Source organism: Neomonachus schauinslandi, chromosome 8 (assembly GCF_002201575.2).
Source record: "Neomonachus schauinslandi chromosome 8, ASM220157v2, whole genome shotgun sequence".
NCBI classification, from domain to species: Eukaryota; Metazoa; Chordata; class Mammalia; order Carnivora; family Phocidae; genus Neomonachus; species Neomonachus schauinslandi.
Window position 1 is genome coordinate 110620422 of NC_058410.1, and position 25616 is coordinate 110646037.

General features: G+C 54.8%; 1 protein-coding gene across 1 annotated transcript in view; it reads left to right on the forward strand.

Annotated features, from left to right (window-relative positions):
• The first annotated feature begins 472 nt into the window (after positions 1–472).
• The window catches only part of KCNK5 (potassium two pore domain channel subfamily K member 5), a 37639-nt gene continuing 12495 nt past the window's right edge, over positions 473–25616 (forward strand). The window contains exon 1 of the mRNA XM_021684622.1: positions 473–664. Coding sequence (XP_021540297.1) covers positions 479–664 — 186 coding nt within the window. The 5' untranslated portion in view covers positions 473–478. The remainder of the gene's footprint in view (positions 665–25616) is intronic.

The window sequence follows — 25616 nt, forward strand, 5'->3', positions numbered from 1 at the left end:
TGCGCGGGGGCGGTGCAGGCGAGGGGGCGGGGCCTGTGCGGGCTCCTCCCCTGCGGGACTGGGCGCGGGAGGGCGCGCGCGGGGCGCTGGTTAAAGAGGCGCGCGGAGGCGGGCGCGGCGCACACTGCTGTGGCTCGCGGAGGACGGCCCACGTGTCTCCCCAGAATCCGGCCTTGAGTTCCCCCAGCTACTTTTACCCCCGCGAGCCAGGGCGCCCCCTTGCCCCCCGCTTGGTGTCCGCCCGCCCCCACCTCCGCCCGCCTGCGGGAGCAACGCTTCGCACAGTTACCCGCGCTTGGTGGGCCAATTTGAAGGAGCAACTTTGTCCGGGGAGCGGCGCCGGGGGGTGGGGGGAATAGGGCACTGCGCATGCGGAGCTCCAAATTCAAACAGCTGTTTCCAGAGGCTGGAGGGCGCGTGGACCGGGAGCGGCTGGGGCTAGGGGAGGCTTTCTCCAGGAGGCGGCCGCTCAGGAGCCATGGTGGACCGGGGCCCACTGCTCACCTCGGCCATCATCTTCTACCTGGCCATCGGGGCAGCGATCTTCGAGGTGCTCGAGGAGCCGCACTGGAAAGAGGCCAAGAAAAACTACTATACACAGAAACTGCATCTGCTCAAGGAGTTCCCGTGCCTGGGCCAGGAGGGCCTGGACAAGATCTTACAGGTGAGCCGCCGTCCGTGCCCCTACAGACACTTGAAGCTGGCCAAAGCGTTAGGAGTGCTGAAGGGAAGCCCTTCACAGCTTTGGATAACTCACAGTCCCCGTGGGTAGTCCTGGGGGTAGCAGGAAAGGATGTCTCGCATGGGTTTGGCTGCTGGGATCTGTGGTTCACCCGTAGACACTGGAGTCACCCACGCGCGGAGACTCTTTGGGAACCCAGTTTGTCCAGAGAGAAGAAGTTGGGGTTGACCCCCCAATGAACCAGGCCCCGCGGTGGCTCGGTGTGAGTGTGCGGGTACCTCCCTGGTTGGAAGGGGGCTGGAGGGCGGATAAAGGCGTTTATCTTTACTTGGAGACGCTCCCGGAGTTCGGGAGTCGAGCCGGGTGCCACCCCTTCGCATCTCCACCTCCCAGCTCCAAGCCGGTGCCGTGCCCGCCTGGGTTTTTTTTTCGCGAACGTGAGCCCAGCGGAGTTACTGGAGGGTCCCCCAGCCCCAACCTAGCAAAGCCTCCCCTCCCCCGCACCCGCTAGGCTCAGGAAGTGGGCAAGGGTCTCCGTCCCGCCAGAGCTCCCGGGATGGGGGTCGATGGCTGGAATGCTGGGGACCCGCTCACGCTTCCGGCAGAGCTTATCTCGCGGAGACAGTCCCCCTCCTCCCCCAGGGCTTGGACTTAAAGTTTGTGAAAGTAGCAGGTTGAACAAAGGAACAAAACCCTGGACATCCTTTTTAGGGGGAAGGAGAGGTTGATTAGAATGGAAGGTGTTGGGGGGTAGTTTCTCCTCCGGGTTGGCATTGGGAGCCTCTTCTCCTTCCTGCTCTATGGATGGCTTTGACCTCACTCGGATAAACTAGGGCTGACCATGGTGGTTGGGACCTTGGGTCTGTTTGGGGACCAGGATCCTCTGCTCCAGTTTCTCAGAGGCTCTTAGCCTTAACCACCCACCCTCTTGGCCTGCATTAATGGCCTCCCTCCAGTGGAAGGACCAGGACCTGGGTATAAGAGCTGGTGAAGGTTCTAAATTGTGGGGTGGACTAGGGATAGATTGTCCAAGGTGTTACATTTCTCTTGGGGCAAAAGATGCCAGAAAGGAGGTTTGATGAGGAACAGCACTTAATCTACAGCAGACCCCCAACAGTTTATGGTTGTCTAGTTGTCTCTCATTTGACCCGTCTCAAGTCTCCCCATGTGTGAAATGAGAATGAACCTGTCTTCATCTGTCTTCCCTGCCCTGGACTGTTGGAAAGTTGAAAGCTTTGGAATAGGTGAGGAGGCTTTTCCTTTGCTACCTCCTTTTTGCCCTGAAATCAATGGACATTCACACACATGAGCATATAGGTACTTACCAGCAGCTGGGCAAGTAAAGACTTGACCTCTCAGAGGCCAGTAGAGGGGAGGTTGGGCAGGTTAGGTGTTGGATTTTAGTGGGGAGAGCCTCTGGACCTGCAGCCGTCCCCAGAGTCGGGGCCCAGGAGAGGTAAGGTTTGGTGGGGAGGATGAGCTTCAGAGGGCAATCGGGTGGTTTCGCCCCCGATAGCGGGAGCTCCTTTGGATGAGTGTCTGCCCTGTGTGTGCGCATTGGGGAGTGGTCACTTTATAATTTCCCTTGAGGAAACAATTCCCCCGGAGAACGAGTTGCTGTTTAGTTTCTTCCAGGGCTTTGTTTAGAGGGGGAAGAGGGCAGGCGTGGGTGATGAAGAATCAAGCTGCCCTCGAAGTGTTTCCCTCTTTGCCACAGCAGGGGAAGGAAGGAAAGAATTCAAGGCTGAATGTGGGAAAATAAACTTCAAAACCCGAGGAGAGGGGAAAGGGGGGGTGTCGGGGTAAGGCAGCCGCGTGCAGCTGGTAGTAGTAGCTTTGGAAGTTAGTTTTCTTAAGGTGTTCGAGCAAACAAAATGCCTCTTGTTTGGAGGTCCTCTTAAACCCGCCAATGATTGCCCCCCAAAAGTGGGCAGGTAATTTTTAGATTTGGGCATCAGGCCAGTCTGATTTGGAGACGATTATAGACAGCCCTGTTCCTCATCCCTGGCCAGAAAACTCTCAAACCTTCTCCAACAGGGCGATTCCCCTCCCATCATAGGAAAAGCCCAAGACACGAAAACTGACCAGGGGAAGCATTTTAGCTAGCGTTACTTTTTAGCCTGCAGAAATCTGCCTGGCTCTGCTTTTTGTTCCGCGACTTGAAGCATGGCCTTCAGCCCTAGGAAATTGGCTTAAGGAAAAACGAAGACTCCGTCTTTGAAAACTCAAACTTCTTTCCCATCTGGCCCGCCACACGCACCTGAGGTTCTGTGTTTTGTCAGGTTCTGAATCACCTTTGTAATCCTAAAGAAGTCCCACGCTAGGAATTCCTGGGCTTGGGGTGGGCTCTTGGGAGGGGCTGTTAGAAGGGGGGGTGCAGTCTGGGCTGGGGTTATTCTTACCCTGGAAATATCCGCACGTGCTTTCAGAGGCACACGAAGGGAGTTAACACAACACACCCCTCACCTTTCGTTCGATCTTTGGAAATAGGCCCCAAGTTGTCAGGTGCTTCCTCCCTGTTCAAGCTGTGGTTTGAACTGAGGTGGAGGCCAACTTTCAAACCTCAAACTTCCCCACCCCCACTGGCCTCTGACCACATGGTCGCCCTCCTTCCTGCCTTCAGAACCACCTTGGAGCCTTGCTCCCAAGCCTTGCTCCCCCCCAGCCTCTTCCTAAATTGCAGCGGTTCCCACAAAGGGCAGTTAGCATTGGCTGAATGCCCCACGCCTTGGGCATTGTGGGTGGCATGTGCATTTTAGGAGAGAGGGCACAGGCTGGTTTTGTCATCTGGCTTGGCCATTTACCCATCAGGCCATTTAACTTTGCCTCTTTCCCCCTCTGCAAAATGAGGGGCCAGTGAGGATCAGGTCAAGTAGAAGCGTTAGGCAAGGTGTGTACTGGTGTGACTTGGGAGAGCCGGCACGGCACGTCTCCCCCTGTTGTTGGCGTTTATCGAGCACACATTGACCAGGTGCTTTACCTGCCTTAGTTACTTCTTACAGCAACCTTACATATTCAGATAAGGAAACCGAAGCTCAGGGCAGTTGGGGTGGCCTTGGCAACGCAGGATCACACAGTTTGCCTCCAGAGCCTGCCCCTTGTACACCTTTGCCCTCCTTCTTGGGCATGTGAAGCTCTTGACTGGTTAGTCTGTAAGCGAGCTCAGTGAATTGGTTCAGGTGGACTCTGGCCGGCTGGGGAATTCTATTTTCTCCTTCCTCTAGCACAGGCATTGGCACGCAGGCCTCCTGTGTGGGGCCTGGCCAAGCTAGCGCCTCCTCTGTGGCTTCGGTAAGCATCAGTCCACCCCTCCTTTGGCAGCACAAGAAAGCAAAGGGTTGGGGTGAAGGGGAGCAGTGAACCTTCCTCAGCCTTCACCTCCGGTGTGCAGTGATCATAAACAGGAAGGATTTGAGAACTCACTGTGCACCAGAGCTTCCAATAAGCACTTTATAGAAGTTCTTATTTTAATTTAATCTTGGTGACCAACCCCTTTTATAGATGAGGACAGTGATATAACTTGCCCAGGATTATATGGTGCAGAGTCAGGTTTCACACTGTGTTGTGTTCCGAAGTACATGAGAATTAGTCAGCAAGCGTCTATTAAGTGCCCACTGTGTGCCAGGCACTAGGCAAGGCTCTGGGAGTGCAAAGATGGATTAAGACACCCACCAGGCTTAAACTGGCTGCTGGAAGAAGGATGAATAAGCTCACCAGGACAGGGAGGCTCATGAGGGCCCCCAGGACCAGCCTGAGGGGTCAGGGCGGGCTCTCTGGAGGCGATGACCTCAAGTAGGGTCTTGGAATTAGGAGGGTTTGAGAGGGAGGAAAAGTGGGGAGAGAGGGGGTGTTCCTGCTGTGGCTCTTGAGATTCCCAGGTCTCCTAGGGGTGCGATAGGGATGGCTCCAGGCCCTGCCCTCCACTGGCATGCCCCATCCCTAACTCTGGGTTTTGCTAGACTGCTCACATAGCAGACCAGTTCCCAGAAGCCTTTTGGATCCTGCTGGCCTCCTCACCAGCTTCAAACTGCATTATCCTATTTGGAGGTTTTCCATGTGTGCCAGACCCCTCTCCTTTTATTTACTGGAACCTTCCTACTGTATACCTGTTCCCGTCTATACCAGTCAAGCGGATTCCAGTTTTAAAGGTCTGACCTCAAGTCACTAACACCAATCCTCCTCCTGAAATTTGAAAGTATAACGAGGGATTATGTGCTAAAATTACATCTGACCAAAATGCTGAGAATGGGGCACATTAATTGAATTTTTTTTGAGAATTGAGGGTTAACATGAAAACCTCTTTTGTTTCAAGCCTTGTTGGAAATTATAAAGCACACTGGTCCACTTAAGTGCCTTTGTAAGTAAAGGGAACACAAAAGATCTTTTGATTATCCAAGATCCCGGAGGCCTCCACGTCATTAGTGTGAACTTGGATCCTCACTGTCTGGAACTGCAGAGGTGGAAAGTAGAGAAGTCGGGTTTTTGAGATGAAATGGAAGAAAGAGGTCCTCTCCTCATGGCTTGTCTGTTTATGTTCCCCTTAAAGTTGAGGGCAGCCAAAAAAATAAGAATTCTTAAATCGATAGATGTGCCTCAGTTAACTGCTCTAGTTAGAGTTTCAACAGTTAAAGTGAATTTTCATTGAATCGTTTGGGAAGTTTTACTAGAGCCCTTAGGATGATTACAGATGGCATGGTATTAGAGACTTATCAGAGGGTGGGAATTAACAAGTGTTGAAAGGTTCTAGTCGGGGTGGGGGGAGTCCTATAGGAGGGGTGGCAAGGGAGGTGAGGACTGTTGCTTCTAAGTATTTTCTTGGGGTTTTGCCCTATTGATAGTCTGGCATTTTTTTTTTTTTAAAGATTTTATTTATTTATTTGACAGAGACACAGCGAGAGAGGGAACACAAGCAGGGAGAGTGGGGGAGGGAGAAGCAGGCTTCCCGCGGAGCAGGGAGCCCAATGCGGGGCATCGATCCCAGGACGCCGGGATCATGACCTGAGCCGAAGGCAGACGCTTAACGACTGAGCCACCCAGGCGCCCCTAGTCTGGCGTTTAAAAGAAACAATCCTCCAGTTTTGGATGCTGTGCTTGGCTGGCTCTGACCTCAGGCCAAGGGCTTTCATCTTGAACTTGGCTGTTTGCCGTCAGATTGGGCTCAGCCTCTGAACTCTATGTGTGGTGGGAGTGGGGAGCAGGGAAGTATAAGGCTTTGGGGAACAGAGGAGCCATGCTCTTGAGACAACCCCCAAGAGAGTCTTCCCACAAATTGGGGTGCTAGATCCCACCGGTGCTGAAGAATTACTTGGCCAGAACCGGGTGATACAAAGAGGCCAAGTGTGCTGGGTACTACAAGAAAGCATGTGACATAGGTTCGCCTCCTTCCCGTGTTCCTTTTGGGGAATGGAGCACGTCGAGGCGAGTGTCCTTAGAGATGTCACTGAGAGTTCCCTGGGACTCTTTAAATAGGGCAGAGGAGGCCTGGCCTGTCCATCCTCCCCAAGGATGGGTTGACATGGATAGAGGACACTCAGCCCACCAACTGTGGGGTCCTTGTTCTTGCTGAAAGAGCCCCATCCATGCAGCTTGTATGATGGTCATGGGCTGGCCTCTGAAGGCATGCCACGATAGCACCCTCGTTGTTTACCTAGACCAGTTCAGGGCCCTTAGTCAGTGCTCATTAAGGGTTAGGTCCCCTGCCACTGCTCCTCTCCCTAGACACCCCTGCTCTGGGGCGGGGCTGCCCACACAAGTCTGGCTCACACAGGATCAGGGGGACCTTCCTGAAGCAGAAGAAATGTCAAACATTTTTTTTTTTTTTAATTGTGAAAAACACATAACAGCGTTTACCATCTTATCCATTATTTATCCTATCTTAACCACTTTTAAGAGTACAGTTCATTCATGTTAAGTATATTCACAGTGTTGTGAAACAGATCTCCAGAACTTTTTCATCTTGCAAAACAGATTCTATCTCCATTAAACAATTCCCCTTTCCCCTGGTAATGAGCAATCTACGTTCTGTTCCTGTGATTTTGACTACTTTAAATACCTTTCAAGTGGAATCATATAATATTTGTTTCTTTTGAGTAAAATGGTGCAACTACTATGGAAAACAGTGTTGAGGTTCCTCAGGAAATTAAAAGTGGAACCGTATGATCCAGATTCCCTCTTCTGGGTGTGTATCAACCAGATTTTTAAAGAGCTAAACAAATAAAGGGGGATGGTGGATCTTTCTTGCCCACAGCCCTCAGGGAGGAGTATAACTGCCTGATGGTCCTGGGCTGCCGCCACAGGGCTGAGAGGTGAGGGTCAGATGATGAAGCCCTCTGGGTTTAGCCAAGGAATTTGAACTGACCAAATTTTTGCAATTTTCAAGTAAGGGAGTGAACAGCATTTCAGAAAGCTCCCTCTTCCTTCACAGGCGTTGCAACTTAAAAAAAAGTGGAGTATTCGACTTGAAATTAACAGCATTTCTGTGGGCTGATCCCTTCACCCCATGGGTGTTCTGATAAGGATGCTTCCTCCCTTCCTCCTTCTGATGTGATGGAGTGTGGGTTTTTCCACCAAAGCCCACAGAGCCCACAGCCCCCCCACAAAACCCAACTTTCAGTTAGGGCACCTTCTCCCCTTACCATGAGCCCCTCAGGTCTGGGTCCCTACCAGAGCCACCCCCCCCATTTGATGACCTTTCCAAATTATGCCTTAGTTGTCCCTTCATGCAAAAGTGAGGGTGGTATATTCCAGATTTCTACAGCTGCCTGAGGCCTCTGGGTTTTTGGTGAGGAGTTAATCTGGTCCCTAAATTTCAGAGATCTGGGCAAAAGAAGGGGTGGGCTCACAGAGGGGCCTCACTGCTGGCCAGCATTTTGGTGTGTGCTGAAGCCTCAGAAACTAGACAGGGACCTTAGCCCTCGGGAGCTCAGCCTCACTAGGGAGAGAAACGGTCACTGTGGTGAAATGAGGGGAAATGCGGTCCTGGTGCTGAGTGATGGGTTGCAGATGGTAGAGGCTGGAGAGATGGACGAGGGTCACAGGGCCTCAGAGGATTCGCTTCCTGTTTCCTGAGGCCTGTAGAACCCCTTGGCCTGCAGGGTCTCTGGCTCTGAACAACACATAACCCCTGTCCTCAGGGAGCCCCCGGTCTGGAGGAAGAAAAGTAAAGGACCTATCACTGGGTTGACATTGGTAAATGCACCTCGAGGTTCTAAGTGTGAACCATTGAGAGATTAATCTCTACTCTTGAATTTAAAGAAACAGGAATTTAAGGCAGGCTGGAAAGATGAGTGGTGTGTGTAGCAGCCCCTGTGAGCATCCTGCTGAATTCTTACTGCATGCCAGGCATTGGGCTGGGTCTTTAACCGTGTCTCCTGAAAACAGTCCAGTGGGTTAAATGTTAATGCTATGCCCATTTTCTGGGAAAATGGAGGCCAAGGGATTTGCCCAGGTCTACATGGCTAACTAGAGGCTGAGACTTACCCTGCCCTGTTGACTTCAGAGCCAGGAGTGGAGAAAGAGCCTGGAGGTTAGGGTATGGGGGTGGGGGGTGGGGTGCAAGCTGAGCACTTGCTTAGCCACAGGCTGTGTGAACTGTTTGGGGCCTCATCTCATGAATCCATATGCAGCAGCCCTCTGCAGTAGGTGCTCTTACCAGCGCTCCATCCTGGTAGGAGCCACAGAATGGACCACAGACGTTCATCCTAGAGGTTGTACATCTAGGAAGTGGAAGAATGAAGATTTGAACCTAGAGTCCACACTCTGGACCTTTCTGTTCTGTGTGGGGTGGAAAGGGAGGAAAAAACAAGGAGCAGAGGCCTGGAGGCAGGAAAGGGCAAGGCTTGCATGGTATCTTCAGAGCCTTAGGGATGTGGGACGGCTTTCAGGATGCTCACTCAGCTGCGTGACCTTGAGCAGGTCAGTCTCCTCATCTGCGAAATGGGACAGTAGTACAGTTTCTCCCTCATGTCCGCAGAGTCCACGTAAACGCACTTGGCAGAGTGCCTGGCACATGCAGTGGGTGACTTGCTGCCTGTTAGCTGCTGATCCTGTGCTCTGTCTCTCGGGGCGGGGGGCGGGGGGGGGCGGGTGCGGGGGGGAGGGCCTGTTTCTGATGCCTGCTTCAGGCCCCACCATGGACTGAGCTCCTGATCTGGTGATACCGATGATAAAGCCCACCAGATTCCTCCTAGTGGAGTTACCCACCATTTCCCATTTCTTTCAAGTTCACCCATAACCCTTCCCTCAAAAGAATTAATGGTCCACATCTAAACATACGGAAATTTGGCCCCCTCTTCCCTTCCAGCAGGGCCCTGGTTCCTGCTCTGGGGAAAGGTGGCAAGGCTTTCTCTGCTCAGTCCTGGCTCGTCCCAGGCCCCTGTGGAACCTTTTGCATTCTGGAGGATTCCAGGTGCAGATAGCCTCATGTGTGTCCTCCCTGGGTGGGGATCACGTAGGACCCTAGGTCAGAGTTGTACCCTTGTAGGGGGCAGGCACCCCCCACTTCCCCTCTCAGAGGGCCCTTGGTAGACAGGTCCCTTTGACTGGCTTTGAAATGTACATTCTGTTTTTCTATTTTTCCTCTCCGCCATCTAAATATTTGGGTTTCCTGACGAAATATTTAGGCGGGATTGTGTACCGTGGCTGTTGTCACCTCCCATGGCCCAGTGTAATCTGGCTGCTGCAGCTTAGCTAGGCTCTTCCTGGGAGGGAGAAACTTCCACCCCCGGCCCCCCACCGGGCCCCAGAGAAAAGCCCAGCAGGGTGCTTGATGGCCAGGCCAGTACCCGGTTGAAAGCCCCTCCCTTTGTCTCTGTAGACCTGACCTGTGCTTGACGCTGGGGCTGACAGACTTGAATCTGAACCACTTTGTGGGAAATAGCTGATTCTAACCTGGTTCCAATCCTGCCTACACTCCTGGTATGTGCTGTGTGACCTTGGCCAGATTTCACTTCTCTGGACTCCACTTCCTTCAAGTAAATTCATCCATTCACTCAAGAAGGCTTGGAGTGCCTATTAAATTAGGCCCAGCTAGACTGTAGGAGACCTACCTGGGCAGGGACCTGTGTCCGTCCCCCACTCCCCCCCCACCCTAGTCCACAGACATGCGCAGTAAGCCTGTGGGGTTTAATTGAGCACTGCTGTGCTCCCAATGTCTCTTGGGCCCCGAGATGCCCAGTGGTGAGTCTGGCTCTGAGGGGGACACTGAGAGCCCCGTGGACCTTCCGTTTCCATGTCCAGTCGGGAGGGGCTGGGCCTCTTCAAGATCGAGGCACTTGTCTAAGTGAATTGCGCAGCCCAGACTCTGGCCCCTGGTCTCATAGGCTGGGAATTGTGGAGGAAGAGGAGGGGGGAATGCCATTATCAAAATGAGCTCCCACCTTCCCCTTCAAGTCTCATGAGGTGGGGCTAAGTTGCCTAGTGGTCAAGGACAGGCTTTTCAAGTCACGGCGCCTTTGCAAGCTGTACGACCCTGAGCGCGCTGCTCCGTCGGAAGGTGGGAGCAGTGTTACCCATCTCGGTGGGACGAAGATCGCAGGAGATCATAGGAGAACGTGTGCATGGAGGTCACTCACTGCGGCCGGGCTGCCAGCTCCAAGTTAACCTTTAGATTCAGTTTATTGCCATCTCGTCCTCTTCGAGGAACTTGGAACAGCTCTCCCTCTCTGGGTCTTTATCTCTGGGAACCCCCTTCCCTGCTTCCACTCCCCATCCCTTATTTTATAAACTTTTCTTAAACTCTTTTCTCCTGGGATTAACAAGGCCAATCTGTCCCACCCCGCCGCCCCCCCCCCCCCCCCCAGTGGGCCAGGCTCACTGTGGTTGCTGCTTTGAAGGAACTTGAGGCAGAGCAAATAGCCATCCAGTCCTTCCTTCAGCAGATCTTTGCTAAGCACATACTATGTGCCCAAACCTGTTTGAGACCTGTTGCAAAGAGAACGAGCCCCATCCCTGCCTTTTGGGAATGCCTTTGGACCATGGACTGTGGAAACCCAAGAGGGCAAGTGGACACACTGGGGGAGGGAAGCAGCACCCCCTGCCCCTCCCTCGTGGAGAGGGGTCGAGGCCTTCAGAGCCTGCTGAGGAGGAACAGGAGCAAGGCCGGGCTGTTCCTGACCTGATCACTCTGGCTCAGCTGGAGCCTGCACTGGGCCCCTCTCACAGGGCAGCCCTCCAAGGGTGTCGACCCCAGGGAATGGAGCAGGAGTGTTGCACAGTGTTGCCTGCAGCACCTGGAGGACCCCTGAGAAGCTTGCGGATACCCAGGCTTTGCACCCTTCCCAGATTCCACCCAGGGCCTTGCCTTGGGTCTTGCAGACCCGTTCATCTGAGGTGCTTTCCTGTGACCTCTCTGGGCCCGACTGAGGTGTGGCAGTGAAACACCATCCCATTTGCTAGGTAGGAAAACTGAGGCCTGGTGAGGGGCTGGGTGGTGACAGACTGTTTGTGGAACTAAGCTCAGGGTACAGAGGCTCTGCTTGCCCAGGTCCAGAGCCTTTCTCCACCAAGCCATTTTTTACCCTGCCTCGAATCGCCTTTTTAAATGGCCTTGACATCAAAATCATGATGGGGTTTTGGAGTGCAGAGAACTAATTCTACGTACACTAACCTGGCCTGCCTGATTTCCTAACCTGCCCAGGACACCCCTTCCTGGGACCTTGAGTCCCAGCTTCCCCACCCTAACTAGTGAGTTTTTCTGGGACAAGAAGCAGTTGAGATGGTGGTAACTGGAAGCTCTGAAAGGAGGATGTTTTTTGGGGCCATCCAGAGCCTGGAGCAGAAAGCATCTGATGCCTCCCAGGGAGTTGTCCTATCACAGGACCCTGTGCCCCAAGTGTTTGTGCCCAAGGAGCTGTTGGCTGGTTTCTCCAGAGCCCAGAGCACCCCCCACCTTGGAGGCTGGCAGGGGTGGCTGATGGGGGAGGAGGGTCAGGCCCTGGGCACCTCTCTTGGCAGTGAATCATAAATTGTGAGGCTGGAGGGAGCCTAGTGGTTACCTAACTGGCCTCCCAGTACAGCCCTGGAGCCAAGGTCCAGTCCTTAGGAGGTTATGTAACTTTCTCCAGGTTTCTGTGCTCACCAGGGGCAGGGAAGTACAGTGAAGGAGTAATTAGAGCTAAGTGGGGCAAATGGGAAAGTTTCTTCGAAGCAGTGTCCCCAAGAGGTAGGTTGAAAGGTGACCACCACACCTCCTAATAGCTGTCCTGGCCAGTATCACGGCAGTCGGGGCTCTTCATAGACATAGGTCGTGATCCCCAGCTCAGAAAACTCTCAGTGGCTTCTCCCTCAGACCAAGCCAACATTCTTGCCATGGCCCATGTGATTTGGACTCTGCTAGCTGCGTGGTCTCAGCCTCTTTCTGGACCCTTCCCCTTGATCTCAGTCGGCCTCCATATAGACAAAAGGCCATCTCATGAGGGTGGAGAGACATTCTAAAATGCTGTAGACCCATTGCAAGTTTTCAGTTCTTACCAAGAACTCGAGGTGTGTGTCCGCCTATAACGTAAGCCACTCTGGGGAAGGGTGGCAGTGGGGGCAGGACCACAGTCACACCACAGGAGTAACAGTGGCCAGCACTTGGTGAGGGGAAGGGCGCCACAGGCCAGGGGAGGACCATCGCCACGTCGCATCGACCCCCCAGCAATGGCAAGATAGGTGCTGTAGGGAACCTCATTTTGCAGATAAAGCATCTGAAGCAGAGAAATTAAATGACATAACCAAGTCACCCAGCTGGGCCTTCTGCATCCAGAGCTCTGCAGAGGGGCTCTCATTTAGACTGTGGTGTCCTAAATCGGTGCCAGTCCTACCCATCTTGCTAGGCTACCAGCCACTCCTTGGGGCTGGACTTTCTCATTGGGGCCCACTGGTTCCTCGCACCCCAAAAGCACTCCATGCCTGCTTGCTAGCCTTTGCTGAGCACTGCATTCTGCAGCCTTGTGGGTTCTGACACCACTGTTTTCCTGACCACATTGACCATATATAGGTTTATTTGCCATTTTCAGCGTGAAAAGTTTTAAAGCAGGAAATCTTGGGTCCTGTAAGTGGGTGCCACGGTCCAGAGTCGGGGCTGTCAACTCCTTTCCTGCCCTCAGCCGCTTTCCTCCAGCATCCTTACAGACCTAACAGGCCCCGACCCTTCACTGCAGAATTTGTGGGTTGGGGGACCCAGAGACCGAGCCTCCAAGAAAGAATCAAGGAGCTGGAGGGGGGACATGCAACTGCTTGTCAGCGGTGGGGTTTCCCATCTGAATCCCCATATTACCTGCTACGTCCTCAGCAGCTAAACCCATACTTATGACCTGTTCCCCCATTTGGCTCCCCCAAGGAAGAGCCCCAGCAGGACTCTGGTCCACATCTTGGAAGGGAATAGTTTTAGTCTTGCCATTCTCCTGGAGTAGAAATGCCACCCAGATCCTGCCTGTCTGGCTGATGACAGAGATCTGTGATCCTGCAGCATGCTGAGGACCCCAGGAGGGGGCCCCTCATGGCCTTGAATGTTTATTTGGGCCTGGGTGTCCCTTGTGTCTAGTGCAAGTTCCTTGGTCCTCCCACATCTCGGGTGCAGGATGGCACCTATTCACAGACCCTCTGGAGGAGAAAGAAAAGCAGCCCCAGACCTTGCCCATCTCTGCTGTTCAAATAAAGCTCTTGCCTCCCGGGGCGTGGAATGCATCCTGACAGTGTTAGCTTTGGAAGGCTGCCCTTCCCTTCTCAGCATCCCGGCCCCCTGGAGCAGTGGGTAGAAGGGCTGCCTCTCACTGAGGGATAAGTGCTGAGTGGGCTAAGTGGAGCAGGCTAATGCCGTAGTGTCTTGTCAGCACCCCCTGGGGAGCAGGAAAAGGGAGGGTGTCCTGATTATCAGCTTTTCAACACCCAGTCTCTCCCATCCCCCAGACGCTAGCTGCAGCCCAGAGATCTACTTAGGAGTGGCCCGGTGAGGTGGGGACTAGAGGGTCCTGGGACTTGCTCAGCTGACTTACTGTGCAACTAGACCAGGTCACTGCCCCTCTCTGAACGAAGGACTTGCTCACTAAGGCCAATTAGATACTTACTGAGCACCTGCTGTACACCCAGTGCTGGCTTAAGGGTTGTGGAAATTTTGGGAAGGCTTAGACATTATCCCTGCTTTTGAGGTTGGGGTGGGGCCGTGCAGTGTATATTGAGGATTATTAAGTAGCAGTGTGGCATGTTGTGGGGGCCTCAGGGGCCCCAAGGTAGAAAAGTTGCTGTAGGCTGTGGCTGTCAGGGAAGGCTCCCCGTCCTTCTCCGGGGAGGCGCCACCTCCCCTCAGAGCATGTTGCCGTGGGGGTTCTGCCTTGTCTGCACTCCTCTCCCGCTCTGCAAGGCCCTCAATCTGTGCCCCCATCACATTGCAAACCTAGCACCGTGTGAGGAGTAATTATTAATGAACACCCTGAACCATGAGGCTGTATTTCTCTCTCCTTTGGCTTGTCTTCCACCAGCCCCCAAATCCCAGGGGCAGGACCCTCACACCCTCCTTTGCCTTCCAGTTAGGCCCACCTCTAGTCTGGAAAACTATCCCTTGCCCTCCCTGTGGGGGTCTTGCCTGTCCAGATTCCGCATCCACCCAGCAGGCGCCGTGGGACCGCCCACACCCCTGCGATCCTCCTGTGCGCACTGCCCTCTTGGGACAGGTTGGTAGGTTGCCCGGCGAAGTGTCAGCATCTCCCTGGGGGTGTGCTGCATCCAGACCCAGGGCAGGCTCTGCGGTGCTCAGGCAGGGCAATGTCAGAGTCATGGGGGGCAGTTTTGGGTCCTGCTCTAGAAGGTTCCCCTCTGCACCAAGCCTGCTGAGGCTTCAGAGTTCACAGATCTCTGTTTTGGCATGCCCTGTCTTCTTGGAATCTTCCAGGGCTGAGAGCTGCATGTGGTCAAACCCCCTGGCTTCCCTGCCTGCTCTGTGTTGGGGTCATCATGTACAAGCCTTAAAAAAATCTCCCCTTCCTGACGCTGCTCTTGTGTCTCTGGACACAGCCCTACAGCCTCTCCCCCACTGCTCTGCACACAGTGTGGTCCTTCCTTCTCACCAGGCTGGGGCTGCGTGGCCTGTGGATGGGATCCCCTCAGACAGACTGACACAGGGATGCCTGGCGCAGGGGCTCCCCAGGCCCTGGGGTGGGGGTGGTCTCCCAGTGCTTCAGTTGGTGTTCCCAAAGTGGGACTGAGCTGTAAGCCAGACTTCAAGTTAGGCAAAAACAAGACTGGGGGTGAGGGCAGCCAGGATGCCCAAATTAGCAAGTGTGGTTCTGTTCGCATTGAGTCATAGAAACTCGATGTAAAAACAGAAGGCAGTTAGTGCTCAGTTGGAGGCAGGATGATTGCTGCCTTTTTCTTTCTCTGACTCCCCAGTTTTCTGAAATGCTGTTGAATTGCCTTTAAAAACAAAGAAACTGAATTTATATCATTAGCCACTTCTAGACTTGCTATTTTTAACATCTGAGGAACACCAAGCACAGAGCCAAACAGGGTTTTAACAGAACACACTCTGAAACCCGGTATCAGTCCTGTGATTGCTGAACAGCGTCTTGCTATTACTTTTAAATTTAGCTGCCGAAGTTGTGACTTCCGGGCATCAGTGCTGTTGAATACTTGGAGGGGAAGGCTTTCAAAGATTGGGGACACCAGCTGGGCCTTTGGTCTGCAGACCAAGCTGTTGGAGACTGGACTCATGTGAGTTGGCAGTCTCCAAGAAGAGAGTGTGGTTCCCCGAGAGATGCCTGGCAGAGCCCAGGGGGAGCCCCAGCGGCTGGACCCAGTGCTGGGGTCCATGTCCCCTATAAGGGGCGGTGTCTTCCAGAGGCCCGCAGACCAGTGTTATGTTGCATCCAGCTCAGGCAAGCCCCACAGGGCCACAGGGAGACCTTGCCCTGCCTTACCAATGAACAAAAAGGACAAGCCAGCAAGATTTGGGTCAGCGTGCACATAATTCAGAATCAGGAGAGTGCTGCAGACTACAGCCTGAGGCTTGGGGTGAACCTGAGGGTCCAGGGGAAGGCACACCCTGCCTAGGAGAGAATTTGGGTAGGATCAGTATGGTAACCACAACCTACGTGCTGCTAACTAATTTTATTTTAACGTGATATCACTAAATATCGTGGCTGTTTAATTTTAAATTAAAATTTAGTTCCTCGGTCACCCTGGCCACATTTCAAAGGCTTGGTAGCCACATGGGACTGCTCAGATATAGAACATTCCATCAGCACAGAGAGTTCTCTTGGACAGCACTGGCGTGTTGATAGGAATCTGTGGAGGTTTCTAATGGCACACTGGCTTCTCTCGGTGTCTAGTCAAATTCCATTCCTGCTCTGGGGTGGGAGAGGGGAGAGCTGGCCTGGCCTGGCCGCCTCGGAGCAGCGTGCAGCGTGATGTGCCGAGAACCTGCAAGGAGGTGGTTTCCCTGTCCCACCCACTGGAGACTTGCAGGCTCTTTTGAGGTGAGCACAACCCCCCTCACACCCCAGAAAATACGAGATTGCAGAGAGCTGTGGACTTCCTTGCCCTCTGAGCCACATCAGACTCAGATGAGTGTGTATTTGGTGGGAGGGTCATTCCTGTTGTCATCGGTCAGGCTCAGTTCAGTGGAGGTGGAGACCAGGCTATGGAAATTTAGTCTTTTTTTTTTTTTTAAGAGAGAGAGAGAGAATAAGCAGGGGGAGGGGCAGAGGGAGAAGCAGACATCCCGCTGAGCAGGGGGCCTGATGTGTGGCCCGAACCTGGGACTCGGGGATTATGACCTGAGCCGAAGGCAGGTGCTTAACCGACTGAGCCACCCAGGCGCCCTGAGTTAGTCATTTTTCATGGATCTCCAATTGTTGCTTCAGGGTCTCAATTCCTTCTTCTGATCGCCTGCTCCACCCCCTTCCCTTCAGCCTGCCCATCTCCCATGAAGCATCAACTCTTCCCCGGTCCTTGGGAGGGAAGACTGTACTTAAGGTTCAGGTTCACCACTTGGGTGAATCTGCCGGCCACAGGGGCACATCTTCCCCTTGGGATGAGACCTGTGAACATATCTTCCATCACAAATCTGGAAATAATGAAAGAAGGGGTGACTGATGGAACTTGTAGGGGTTTTCCAGTATCCTTCTGGGGTCCGGCTCAGAGAAAGGTGGAAGACCTGGGTGGGGAGGGCAGGCCAGGAGTAGGGAAAGGCGGTTTTCAGAGCTGGGGGTAGCGTCTGACTGGGAGATGGCTCTGCTCTAGTCATTTGTGTCTTTTGAGCCTGTGTTGCCCCATCTGTGTTTGGACTTCTTGTCCTGCTTTGTGCTCAGTTGCTGGGACTTGGACAAGGGCATGGCTCGAGCCCTAGAGCTTGTCCTGGCCTTGACATTTGTCCACTGCTTTGTTGTGGTATCTTCCACCATCGGGTAACTTCCTGTCTGCCTGTCTGTCTCTGGTGAGGACAGCGAGTCCTCCAAGGCAGGGCCTGTGTCTTGCACTTCGCTTGTTTGGCTCACAGCATCAGGGCATGTGGCCAGTGTTCAGCAAATACCTGACCGGTAGACCCGACTTTGAGCTGCACAGTGCATGGTCATCCATGCTTCTGGCCCCATCTTTTCCTTGGGTTAAATGAGGTTCCACATGGGGCTTGGGGCTGATGCCTGGCCAGATGTGGCCTTCGTAGGCAGGCACAACTGCCCTCTTGCCGCTCCAAAGAGGGGCACACCCCAGGGCCCCTAGGGGGGAGTAAGGGGGAAGGGAACCCTGTTCCCATCTTACCATCTTGTTTCGCCACTCATCCTGGGAGGTGACAGGCTGTGTCCTGGAAGCCTACTGTTGGGTCACTTGTTTGGCCCTCAGTGGCACAGGACAGACAGCCGTCTTCAGTAGGCTTGAGGGTAAACAGACCTCCCTGGACCAGCCTCCCACGTAGAGTGTTTCGTGGGAAACTGAGTTCTGCTGGGGGACAGGATGCAGCCACATGAGGAGCGGGTTTCGCTCTCCTGCCTGACCCCTGGGTGACTTGGAAATCTGGTGCCACTTACCTTCCTGCCTTTGAGCCTTCCCTGGCCACACACAATGCACCAGGAGTCTGAAAGCAAGCCTACCCCAACAACACTAGGCGTTTAGAAACTATAAGTTTCTAAGTCAGGAGCATCTCTAGCTTTGCCTGTGCACCCGCTTCACGTCCACATCCATCGAGCCTTTGGACCCAGAACCCTGAGAGTTGGTAGGGAGGTGGTGTTATTCCCATTTTACAAGTGAAGAAATGGAGGTCATGACCTCTGGGGTGGGGGATAGCTGACCTTGTGCAGGCCTGAGCGCTCACTATTCCTGCACTCGGCTAAGAAGATTGAGTGCTGTCAGAGCCTGGGGTGGGGGGCTGAGGGGGTTAAGGAGACTTGAGAAATGCTTTTGCTTAAAATCACAGCCCTCATGTAGGAGCGAGCGAGCGAACCGTAGTCCTGATATGTTCCGCCTCGTGGGTTTCGTAATGGGGCTGTCTCCCAGGCACGATTCTCCTGCTGTGCCATGCCGGAGAGTTTCCATTTCCTGTCACCCGGCCTGTGCCTGGTCCTGGGCCCCACGTCTGGGCCCGGGAGGCTTTTCCAGCCCCCACACCGCTGCTCACCTCACCCAGCCTCTCTGCGCGAGGAGGGCCTGGCTGTACTTTTCCATACCTTCAGCACAAAACGGCTCTGTTTCTTCACCCCGGTCACGTCCACGCCCCAGTCGGCTGGGGATGGGAGGTGGGCCGGGGGGCCGTCCGTCCCTGCCAGGCAGAGAAGGCTGAGGCGGCTGCACTGGGTCTGGCCCTGTGCTTTCATGACCTACGTGGGTAGGGGTGGCACTGGGGGTGGGGGGGGCACTGGTTACATATATCTGGCTCCCATTCCTAGCCCCACACCGTTTGGGGATCCTGTTCGTATCTCACCTCTGTGATCTCCAAACGGGGGCCTTGGCGGCCAGAGCCCCTGGTGCAACTGGTGTGTAAAATCCGGGGAGTCTGCCCTTTAGGACAGATCTCCCCTTGCATCTGGCCCAGGGACTCTCACAGTCGCCGCCAGGCACTGCGGTCTTGACCCTTGTCTCTGATTGGGACTCCGTCTTCTGGTGGGATTTGATTTGGGCTTTGGGGGCCATGGAGGCAGAAGCTGCCTCCCACCCCCCCCACCTCCCCGCAGTGGGGGGTGTACCATCCACTCCAAAGTGCCCCTGCCACTTGGCCGGTAGTTTCTGGTACAATTTATTCCAGGGAGGATGGAGGCCAGCTGTTGTTCTTCTCCAGCTGGAGATTGAACCAGAGGAAATGGGCTTGGAGTGCAGCCGGAGGGATTTAGGTTAGAGTCCGACAAGAAGGAAGGATTTTGTGACAGGTGGTTGGCCCTCAGGAGGATCCCGCAGGGGGCTTTGTGCAGGGGCGGGTGGGATCATGCTCGGAGGCGGTGGGGCCAGGATCGGGTGCTGGGGGTGTGTGTGTAAGAAACAGGCGACGGGGGACGTGGTTCCTACATAGTGGAGAAACTCAAGCTGCCTGCCCTTCGTGCAGAATTCCTGCCACCCACCCCCTAAGACCCCTCTGGGCTTTTTTTTTTTTTAATTAGTGAGGGGGTTTACAGTTTAACCATCAAAGCATCTTAAACAAATTATAATAGATGGGTAAGCTTAATAATTCCTTATCATCAGAACCCCAGGCTTCAAGGGTGGGTAGTTACTTATTACCCAGAGCCACCAGCCGCGGGTGAAGCGAGAGGGAAAGGAGGAAGGAGCAGGTGGAGGGGCTGCCCTCGAGGCCCGTGGGTGCGGAGGAGTGTGCCGGTGGTCCGGTGTGTTCTGCCAGACAAGACGAGAGGTGGGTGGTGTCAGCCACAGCTCTTCTCTCAAGGGTGTGGGTGTAACCAAGAGGCAGGAGTGTGGCAGGTATCATCGAGACAGGTTTTGTACCATGGAGGCAAGAGTCTGGGGGTGCCGGTGGTGGGGAACCTTGTCCTCAGGGTCCCAGCAGGGGAGCCCAGGGAAGTGGGCAGCTGTGTCCAGAGGGACAGGTCTGGCAGCCACCAGGGCTCAAGAGAGCTTCGTGGAACGAGCGTCCTGTCCCCCCGCTGGGGTAGCGGGAAAGCAGGGTCATGCACGGGAAGACCTGTGGCCCTCACCCTGACGTGCTTCCTGGGCTCCCACCCTTCCCCACCCACCTGCCTCCTTCCTCTAAAATCCTGGTGGTTCCAAAGTCTGCAGGGCAGCTGACTCACCAGGGCTAGGACCTCTGGGGGCTTTGGCCTTGAAGACAGGTGGGGTGGGGTGGGGTGACGCAGGGGAAGGGCAGTGGGGCAGGGAAAGAGCCATCAACCCGGGCTGCCCGCACCTACCGGGACTGCCCTCCTTATCCAGTGGAGCCAGAACCCACCCTAAATACACCGGCACCGCTCCGTGTGCCCTGGAAGGGCTGGGTGTGAAAGACGTACATCTCGGACACTCAGTTACTCATTAATATTGAGTGATTACTAGTGCCAGGTTCTGTTCTAGGGGTAAGAGATGAGTGAGATCTGCCTTCCGAGCTCACAGTCATTTGGGGGAGATAAACGGGGGCCGGATAACAGATACCTAGTAGAATGTCTGTAGCCATAAGTACTGTCCCAAGCCCTGGTCTTCCGGGTGGTGGTAGCTGGGAAGGAAGGCATCGCTGTTGACAGCTAGCCCGTCTCTCATGTCCACAGCTCCGGAGGCCCTGTCCAGCAGGTGTATACCCCCAGAGTGGAGGTGGCCTGCCCATCCCCCCTGTCCTTCCCACGTTCACTTTTCTACCTCTAGTACCTGTTTCGGGAGCACCACTTGTATGCCCAGCCACGCATTGTTTCACGTAACCTGCACCCCAACCCGATGAAGTCTTGGCACCCCCACTTGCCAGATACAGAAAGTGAAGCTCAGAGAGGGGAGAGGACATGCCCCAGGTGACCTGCTGGTGAATGGGAGAGCCCAGATGTGAATCCAGGTGTGTCTGCTTCAAAGCCCAGGCCTTTCCTGCTCTGTCCCTGTGCTGCTCATGGAGGGTCCCAAACATGATCTTTGTGATTTTGAAGTGGATTGGCCATCCCAGTTTGTGTTGTCCAGGCCAGCGTGCAGACCTGAGCTCTGGAGGATGGGAAGCAAGCTGACAGGGTGGAGGGGGGGGAGGGGAAGGGGGTGAGGGGTGCAGTTAGGCTGATGGTGAACTAGATATCCCTCAGGTCATCAGCCCTGGATGGGGAGATGGCAAGTCAGCAGTTCCTGTGACCTCCTTTGTGGCCTGCTCCAAGGCTGTTTTTAGAAACCTTGCATGGATGGTGACTTCCCGTGTTTGCTCCTTCCACCCCGCTGCAAGGTCGGGGTAAATCCAAGAGGCATCCCGGGAGTTGGGGACAGGGAGTGTCAGCATATGCTCATCCCAGATGATATCAAAAGTAGATCTGCGCAGCACTTTCATAGCTCTTCGCCACAAGTTACCTGTGCCTACCCGTCTATTGTCCCCTTCCCCGCTCCACTTTGGGTGGCATTTCTCAGCCCAGTCCTGGGATGGGTGGTGGATGGTCTGGTTGTTGGGTGGAAAGGGCCCTCAACTGAGAGTCGGGATTCTGGCTGTCTCTGCCCAGTGCTTTGTCATCACCTTGCTGTGTGACTTCTCACTAGTCCTCTCTGATCCATTTCCTCAGCTACAAAATGGGAATAGGACTATCCATTTTGCCTCCTGACTATCCATTTTGCCTTCCTTTCCTCCAGGGTCTCCGTCTTAAATGGCATTAGGGCTAGAGGAGTTCTAGGTGGGAGAGGTGCCTGATGATTGTGGGTTTGGGCGAGGAGGAGGGAGACACCACCTCAGCGCCCTTCCTAGCTTCCTTGTTAGAGCCATTGAGTGGGGCTCAACAGAGAGGTCTGCTGGCTTGCTTGGGAAGGACAAGCCAGGAGCTGAACACGGTGCAGGGTCCTCTTACTCCCTAGTCCCCACATCCCTGTGGGGGAGGCAGGGGACTGTTCTGCCCATCTGGCATGCTGGAGGGGTCCTGGCTGAACAGTTTCCTCTGCATCTGTCAAGGCAGAGAGTTGTCAGACACTCCCAGGATTTGGATTCTGGGGGCAGGGAAGGAGCCAAGTCATGACCCCAGGCCCCAGGCCGCGGCATCCCAGATAGGGAGCGGATAGCACGGGGCCACAGTCACCCCCGGCAGGACAGTGGGTGTGAATTGGTGGGTAGAGAAGCTGAGGTGGCTGAAGAATGTCCCTCTTGTCATTAGGTGTCTTGGGACATCCCACCTGCCCTGAGTCTTTCGGAAGATGAAGCAGGAGGTGGATTTTGAGAATATGGCCGCAGAAGGTCATCTTTGTGTGTGGATGGGTGGGAGGAAATGCTTTCCTAGCCCCATGGCCAGCTCTCAGGTGGCATTGCTGTGGGACCCGAGCCGCGCCAGAGAGCTCCCCTGCGCCTGCACACACAGGCATTTCCAGTCTTACGCATCTGCTGAGCCCTCCAGGTGCCTGAGAACACTTGCTGACGTCCCATCCTGAGCTCAACCCCCACCAGCCCTTCACTGTTTGCTTTAGCCAAACCTGCAGCCCTCCCAGGTCAGCAAGTCCCTGGGCTCAGCTCTCATGGGAGGGGCTCCCAGCTGCTGGGGGGTTACCGTCCCAGGCAGAGAACAATGGGGGCAGGGTCACCTGCCTTGTTTGTATTGTCCCTCCTGAGTACAGACAGGGCTCCCGGGCCTGAGAAAGTCGGAAACCCAGAGATTTCTGCTGAAAACGTGCTCACCTCTGGCACAGGCTTGCCCCCATGAGCGTGAGATTGAGCAGGGCCTCTGCACTTCGCAAAGGCCCCTGAGAGATGGTCCAGGAGGACGTGTAGGGGGAGGCCGGCAGCAGACTGGAGGCCAGCCATGCTTCCAGGCCTGCTGCCCTGGAGCCGGGCTGGACTGCGGCCTCCTAACAGGGAGGAGGATTTGGGTCTAGGGCAGTGGCTTTGAAATTGGCTGTATATATTAGAGTCACCTGGGGCAGCTTTAAGCATCCTGGTTCCATGCCCCAGACCATGTCTGGCTGATTCCCTGAGGGTAGGACCCAGGCAGGAGGACTTTCCCGAGCTCCCGCCAGACGATCTCTACGTGCAGTCTGGGTGAAGCAGCAGTTTAGTGACCCCTAAATGTGCACTGAGGTGGGGTGGTGGGCCACTTGGCCACCTTGCCTAATGAGGTTCCGTGGGTTTCTGTAGGTGTGACCAACACTGCAGGGGATTGTGTTTTGTACACAGCCCCACCCAAGACACCTGGGCTGTGGGAGGACAGCCTGGACCAGCCCTGGCACATTACTTTAAGGACCAGAGAGGAGGGGAGGCAGTGAGTCGCCTTCTCCATCCTGTAGTGGGATCCAGGGGCCACGAGGAAAGAAGTGTGATTGAGGAGCAGGGCTCACTCCTGACATGGGCGGCCTGACTTGCTGGGGGCTCAGGAGGAACTGGAACTGGTAGCCAGTGAGCTGAGTCTTGAGAATGAGAATGTACTTTCTCGAATGTGCTGTGGATGGGGGGCTTCGGAAGGGCTGAATTGGGCTCAGAAGTCACGGTTCTGGGCAGAGGAAAATATGACATGTACAGACAGGGGGACCCCAGCAGTCCTAGGCCAGCCTCATTTTATGAGAAGGAAGCAGGCAGAGGTCAAGTGTTCCTGGAGAATCTCAGCAAGTGACTGGCAGAGCAGAGCTGGACCTGGGTCTTCGGCCGTGCATTGCCATCCCAGCATACCTCCAACAGTTTGTCTTTCCTTCTTCTAAAAACATAATTAGTCCAGGTAGGCACTGAAGCAAAGCTGAAAGTTGCAGATAAGCAAAAAAGAAGTTAACAAAGTCCACACCACAGTAGCTGAGGTCTGGTCTCAGCTGAGACGCGGTGTGGCCCAGCCCCCTTGGGTTCTGGCACCTGCCACAGACACCTGCTCCTTCCCTGGGAGTGACAGGGCCCGGTGAGCCAGGTATCAGGGTGGCACCACCTGGCCCTTGCCAGTCCCCTGCTCCTAAGGCACGCCTGCCCTCCCAGCCACACCCTGGGTCACCTGGGCTGAGGTGAGACGTCAGCGAGAATGCTCAGGACAGGGAGGTGGCAGCTTGGAGCCCCGTGGACACACCCGTCACCCTGCATGAGGCAGTGAGGGGCCACCCATCAGAACCCCCGGTGGAGCTTGTTTGCTGCCCAGGGCAGCTGCAGAGGACATCTGCCGGGGGGGCCCAGGCACCATAGTCATGTAAACTCCTGGTGGTTCTGTTGGGCAGCCTGGACTGAGAGCCACTGCCTCGAGACCTGTGTGGTATCTCAGGTCCCTGAGCCTCAGTTTCCTCATCCGATAACAAGCCCGGGAGGCCCCCCCCTCCCCACCATCCCCAGTGAGGGAAAGCTAGAGAGAGAGGGTGGAGATCAGGGAGGGTTTCATTAACAGTCTTCAACTTCCATTGGTTTTAGGAATAAGATTAACGAGTGCTCACCTTTGGGCCAAGATACTTGTGATCTGCCAGTAGTCGGGGAAAGGACTAGCCTGGCAGCTGGACAGACTCGCCCCCAACACGCCCACTCCCGCTTCTCAAACTGCTCTAGGGAGTCCCCACACAGGCTCTGGGGTCCTCCTCCCCTCCTCCTTTCTCTGTTCATTAGTTCAGGTGTTAAAGGATTTGAAAAACATTGTTCTAAACAAGCCCAAACTGCAAATACTTGCTTGGAAAGCACCCGAGATAGGTTTACTAACCTCTACTTCTGTCTGTCCTGTTCAGAACACCCCACCCGTGGCCCCCTGTTCTGAGGGGTTCTTTGTTAGACTAGATGGATATAGGGACAACACGGACATGCAGGGAGAGCCCGGCAGGGGCCGGGTGGTAGGTGGACATCGTGAAGCTGGAGGCAGTGGGGTGGCAAGCTGGGACTGGGGCTCAGACAGGCTCAGCCCCTCCTGGCGGGCACAGTGTCGGGGGACATAGTGTGTGGCATTGTTTCCTTCCCAGCCTGCCTGCCTTGCTTGGCTGTTCGGGAAACCGGCCAGGGTGCCTGGGAGCTTCTGGGTGGCAGAGACCAGGAGAGATGGGCCTCCTGAGGGATGAAGCAGGACATCTTGGGTGGCGCTTCTGCTTCCTCCAGGGAGAGCTTTAACACACACCCGCGCCCCCAGCCCCTCCGACTCCAACTGATCCCCTGTCCCCCTCTTGATGTCAGAGAAGTCACCCTGTGCCCCGAGGGAGCAGACTGATCAGACTGAGGAAGGGCAGCTTTCACTCTTAGAACTGAAAGGTGGGAAAAGGTGGCAGCTGTGAGGAAGCTTGGGGACAGTGTACTGTTCTCACCCAGGCCTGCCCTCCAGGTGCAGGGGAGTTAACTCCTCGCCTTTTGATGTAACCTTGGGGACGCGCGGTCTTTCCCCCCGGGTCTCAGGTCTTCGCAGGGTCTGGTCTCCTGATGGACACACGTACCATGTCATAGCACTGACTGCAGATCCATTCATTCAGTGCTGACGATGATGCCCTGCCTACTTTTCGTATGCTCAGGGTGGGTGTTATTCTTGGCAGATGGAGAAACTGAGGCTGATAGGCTACCAGGTTATTTACCCAGAGACTTGCTGTTAGCAATTGGGAGCTCCCCTAGATTCACCACCAGGTCAGTGCCACGGAGCGGGCACGAGAGCCGTCTGCCTTCCTAGATGCAAGGCTCAGGCTGAGCTGCAGAGGGGCTTTGTAAGCATTCCCTGAGAAAGGTGTGGGCTTCTTACTAAAGTATTGCTACCAAGGGTGACTTAGATTCCTTTTTCTGCTCCCTGCTCACCTGCTGCCCACAGGACAGTTTGCCCAGGGGACCACCTCCCCTTCCTGCAGAAAAGACAGTCCTTCAAGTCTCCCCAGGGACTCTCCCAGCCCCACTGCCACTCGGTCCGTTGTCTTGGCCTTGACCAAGGGGGCTTTCACCTGCCTCCCTCACCCCACC